The sequence below is a fragment of the Octopus bimaculoides genome, chromosome 6, assembly GCF_001194135.2.
Source record: "Octopus bimaculoides isolate UCB-OBI-ISO-001 chromosome 6, ASM119413v2, whole genome shotgun sequence".
In the NCBI taxonomy this organism is placed as follows: domain Eukaryota; kingdom Metazoa; phylum Mollusca; class Cephalopoda; order Octopoda; family Octopodidae; genus Octopus; species Octopus bimaculoides.
The window spans coordinates 93,489,129-93,494,789 of record NC_068986.1 but is presented as its reverse complement, the minus strand read 5'-3'; the positions used below and the strand labels follow the sequence as shown (position 1 = coordinate 93,494,789).

Here is a 5,661-nt window from a genome sequence, read left to right as displayed (position 1 = left end):
ATATATACAGAATACACGCAAGTTAATCTATATATATATATATATATATATATATACATCTGCGCGCGCGCGTGTGTGTGTTTAAATGTGTGCTTACAAATAAGCAAAACCAACATTCTATCGCCGTCACACCGTTGATCATACCCAAAGTACAGTGATATTTAAACGCGGAGACGAAACTACAAACATTTGAACAGAAATGAAAAAGTCGATAAAAATGTAGTCTAATTCCCTCCAGAAATCTACGTAGAATCATTCATTGAAGGCTTACTTCTACCATTTATAGAACACAAAAGATACGTAGTTTTACTTTCACGTAATAGAGAAGCGAACAGCAAAAGTTAGAAAGCTTTTAAACATGTTCTTCTTAATGTATTCAGTAACAGCATTTATAATCATATTGAAACAACAATTCTTGCGTAAACTAGGCTCGAATTTAAAATCTATAAAATTTCTCCTCAAAACGTATTAATATTCGCAGACAAATCAATAAGCTTTTGTTTACGGAATAATCAAAGATTCTTAGAGCAATATTTTACACAATAGCATCACAAAACCTTATAAAAAAAAATAACAACCCACACAGTGAAAATTATACAGAAGCATGCAATACTGATGTACAAAGCAGTCGAGACAAACTTAAATGCCCCGCTAAAAACTAACCTTCATTCCATAAGTGTGTGTGTGTGTGTGTGTGTGGTTTACTTTTATTCTGGACGTGACTTGACTAGTATTTAGAACTCTATCTGAATGTTTATGTATCGAAGAGTGATAAACCTGCGAAGTTCAGTCGAAATTTTCTTTTATTGGGTTCCACAGGCGGTATCCGACGAAGTGAGACCTAGAAACCTTAACTACTCTAGATTGCCTAATTCGACCATTATCTCCACTGGAACACTGTAAGATGGCGTCATTAAACTTATGACTCTACTCTCTTATATACTTATATATGTATGTGTATGTGTGTATGCATGTATGTATGTATGTATGTATGTATGTATGTATGTATGTATGTATGTATATATGCATGTATGTATGTATGTGTATGTCTGTGCATATATGTGTATGTGTGTGTGTGGGTGTGTGTGTGTGTGTGTGTGTGATTTCAACAAGGTATTCGGGTGCATGAATCCGGGCAAAGCTCCAGGACCAGACAACATCCCCTTTGAGTTTTTCACGCACGGAGGTCCTGAGCTGAGAAATCATTTGACGCCCCTTATCCTCAAGATCTAGAAAAGCAAGACCCTCCCGAACGACTTCCACGATGCAACTATCATCACCATCTACAAGAAGGGAGACCGAAAGGTTTGCAACAACTATCGGGGCATCTCACTCCTGAGTATTGCAAGTAAGATCTTCACCCGTATCCTACTCAATCGCCACCTCATCCTCGCGGAAGACGTTCTCCCTGAGTCCCAGTGCGGTTTTCGACCCTCTCGAGGCACAATCGACATGATCTTTTGTACCTGCCAACTTCAGGAGAAGTGTCAAGAAAAACAAGAATCTGCAATGTTCATCTAGGAATGTTGGAGGACTTTATTGCCCTGGTCCACTCCCTTCACGACGGCATGGTCGGTAGGGTGTGCCATCAATATGCCCTCACAGACCCGTTTCCCATCACTTAAGCAAGGATGCGTCTTGGCACCTACCTGTTTCTCTTTGTACATGGTCGCCACATTCAAGGAAATCCCACTAGACTCCCCATCCATCAACATGCGCTATCGCTTGGACGACGAACTCATCAATCTCGCACGTCTCCGCGCAAAGACGATTACTTCTGCCATCTCAGTCCGTGAGATGCAGTATCCCGACGACAATGCCACCCGGAGCGAGATCGCAGATGGCCTACAAAGACGGCCGATCTTTACAACGCGGTTTACGAACGCTCCGGGATGCAGGTAAACACGTTAAAGACCAAGACACTGATCCAACCTGCATCAGACCAGAACAGTCCACCCACGAACATTAGCATCAACGGCCGACCCCTAGAAGAAGTTGAACACTTCTCATACCTTGGGAGTATCTTTCTGGGGAACCTCACGTGTGAAAAGGACGTGGAGAACCGGATCTCTCTTATTAGAGATAGCTGCTAAATATCCCGCAATTTAACCCTATCATCTAGGCCAGTAGTTCTCAACCAGGATTTATATAGCCCATCAGGGTTCATAAAATATTTTTGGCAGTCCAAGCAACAAAATAGTAAATTGGGGATCCACAATAGTATTTTAAGGGACCCTGAAAAATTTTGCTTTAGATGTATGTATTACTATTGCAAGAAACAGATTTTTTCTCTAACATTTTGCGTAGATCAGCCTATTCAAGGGAATGTGTGATAAACAAAACAAGAATTTTGAAAGAAATTTCTATAAAACTAGTTTTTAATTATCGAATGGCTAAGGGATGGGGTTCACCAGAATAAAATAGTAAAACAGTAATCAAAGGGGACCATAGATAAAAAAAATGATTGAGAACCCCTGGTCTAGACAATGTAATTCTATGTGTGAAAAAGATAGTTTTTACTAACACCATAAACAACAATAAATCTGCCTTAAAATACAAATGAGAGAAGAATGCAGTATGGAAACAATCTATCATTCGACATTTGTTTTAAAAGTAATGTTGCAAGAAATCTCTTCTTTTCTAACAAGCATTTCCGAAACAGCCACATATTCTTACAGTTGGTCAACAGGAATAACGTAAAGAGGTGCTTCAGTTGTATGCAAAACATGTTTGATATACCAACAAGCAGATTTTTAATTCGCGGACGAGGCCAAAAACAATTTTGATGTCGTATGCACGAACATATCAAATCCATTACTCAACTAGTACATATTTTATCACTTCCAAAAGATATCAATGCCAAAGTCGACAGCATGATTGAATTCGAAGCGTAAAAGCACGCGACTAAATACCGCAAGGCATTCTATCCAACAACTCTAGCGATTCACTAACATATGAGATCAACGAAATGTCTTTATATTTGTTCACTGTCGGATGTTATAAACTGTTGTTTAACTACATTAAATTCATCTTAGATTTTTTAATATATGCCGACTGTATATAACATTTTTATTAATTATTTAATCACTCCGATAACAAATATACAATATACAAATTGGTCAAGCATTTTCAACAATATAAGTTCATACATATACGAAGAGTATATACATCAGTGAAGTCTAACATAGTAAATATACTTTAAAAAACGATATAACAACTTATTAAAATACCCTATAATGAATTTTTTTTTTAATAGTGTTAATGATAACTCGTCAGTTAATAATGAGAATGGAAGCAACTCCGAAATTCAAATGGATTAAAAGTTGGCTGGGGAGTGCTTTGATGTGTACGAAGACTACTCTAGACATAGTTCAATCTCATTTGATCGCCTTGAAAATCATAGTTTTACTCGTAATTAACAGATCTTAGAATGACTGAAATTATTTTGGGTTTTCTTGAATAAAAAGCATTCACTGATAAAAGATAGATAGATAGACAGACAGACAGACAGACAGACAGACAGACAGCTAGCTAGCTAGCTAGCTAGCTAGATAGATAGATAGATAGTTTATCGGTTTAACAGACCTCATTTCATCCATGTCATCACTTGTCTGGAGGAGTTCAAATCCGAGAGGGAAATGTGACATGGACTTCGATCTGTGGTCAGCTAATTCATCGTTGTTTTGAAAGCGGTGTCTTTCGGAGGAAGCGAGAAGTGGGACTGAGCGCCAGCTGCGCATGTCTGCTGAGTGTGACGACGAATCACCAATGCTCTCGTCTAAATCGTCCGAGAGTCGGTCGTACGTAAGATTGTGGCTGTCTGCTTCCATGGCGATGTTTATTATTATGTATTTCCAAACAGAAATCTGTAAAATCGGTGCAAGTTGGGAATACCTTGTTAGAATTGATGTAAGATATGCTGCTTAGCCGTTGTTGCGGCTCATATAAATGATTATTCCACTTGTTTTATAAAATATGGCCACATTAAAGCGTGTGTAGTTCTTGGTGGTAATATATGACTTGTACCGAAGCTAGATTTCGCAACCTAACCGTCGTTGTCGTCGCCACCGTTTTTGATTTTGCTTTTATCGTTGCAGCTGCTGTAAATCTTCAGGTTAATTATCTCCCTTTATTTGTTGTATCCATCCACACAGAAACGTGTGTAGCTAGACAGAGACGTATCACTGAATAAGATACACCTCTGTTGCTGATGTTCTGGTTGATGCTGCTCTTGTCGTTACTGCTTTTCACGCCACTCTTTCTGTTTATTCTCGTTGCTGCTCTCAGAGCTAATTATTTCCCCTTATTTTAATTATTGTTTTATTTATTAATATTTTTTGTCGCTACAATACTTATTCTTGTCGTCATGAATATCATCAATGTTGTTATTGTTGGCTGCTTTTGTTATTATTGCTCTTCACGCGGCCAATTTCTCACTTTTATTCCTTTTTTAGTATTTTCTCTTGTGTTCACTTTTGTTCCTTTTTTTTTTTTAGTATTTTCTCTTGTATATACTAGTATTTTCTCTTGTGTATATTACTGCTACCATAATTTTTATTGGCATTATGGTTGTTGGTGTTGTAATTGTATAGTTGTTATAGTTGTTTTTGAACCACTTGAGCCCAATTACCTTCCCTTTGTTTTTTGGTTTTTTTTTAATCAGTCCCTTATTTCTACGTGTATTCGAGGGTAGACGTAGGCTTGGTTTTCGGCGTTGTCGTTGTGATTATTACCGTTGTTAACGTCGTCCTTGTTGTTATATAGTTTTATTAATCCAACTTTTACTTTTTTTCTATTTTTGCTGCTTCTGCTTCTCCTGATGCTGGTATGTAAATTCTGGGATTAAAGATGGTGGTAGAAAAAATGTCCTGATAAAAAAGAAAAGACAAATTACTCAGACATTTACTAAACAACAACTTTTGGGATTTTTAGAGCATTTATCATCATTATTCTAGCCTCGTCGTATATAAGAACGTATTATCATCATCATTATTATTATCATTATTATTATCATTATCATTATTATTATTATTATTATTATCATTATTATTATTATTATTATTATTATTATTATTATTATTATTATTATTACTACTACTACTACTATTATTATTATTATTATCATTATCATTATCATTATTACTACTATTACTACTACTACTATTATTATTATTATTATTATTATTATTATTAGTAGTAGTAGTAGTAGTAGTAGTAGTAGTAGTAGTAGTAGTAGTAGTAGTAGTAGTAGCAGAAGTAGTAGTAGTAGTAGTAGCAGTAGTAGTAGTAGTAGTAGTAGTATGTGAGAGAGCAGGGTATGCCACCAAAGTGACACTGGGGTACAAATATATGAACTCCAATATACCTATCATGACTACTCACCTGATTAGGGCGCACACCTTACTCGTTTGATTAAGCACATGCATCACAGTGATATGCATACGTTATTGATGGCCTCATATCAAGATAAATTGTACATGACATTGCAAGTAGGGCACGGAATTTTTTCTTCAGGTCGAGTAGCCCATCCCGCGCAAAAGGTCCCTGAATGAGGGTTGTTTGAGTATGATAAACGAAACACCCATGTTTCCAGAGGTGAATTATTCAAACCCCCAAAGAATCCATCTCAATACATGACTATGATGCCCCCCCCCACCCCCA

At 36.8% G+C, this 5,661-nt stretch overlaps 1 protein-coding gene across 1 annotated transcript in view; it reads right to left on the bottom strand.

Annotated features, from left to right (window-relative positions):
• Window positions 1–5,661, bottom strand: part of LOC106876344 (UNC93-like protein) — a 62,236-nt gene that overhangs the window by 26,025 nt on the left and 30,550 nt on the right. The window contains exon 2 of the mRNA XM_014924845.2: window positions 3,586–4,868. Within this exon, the coding sequence (XP_014780331.1) occupies window positions 3,586–3,830 (245 nt within the window). The 5' untranslated portion in view covers window positions 3,831–4,868. The remainder of the gene's footprint in view (window positions 1–3,585; window positions 4,869–5,661) is intronic.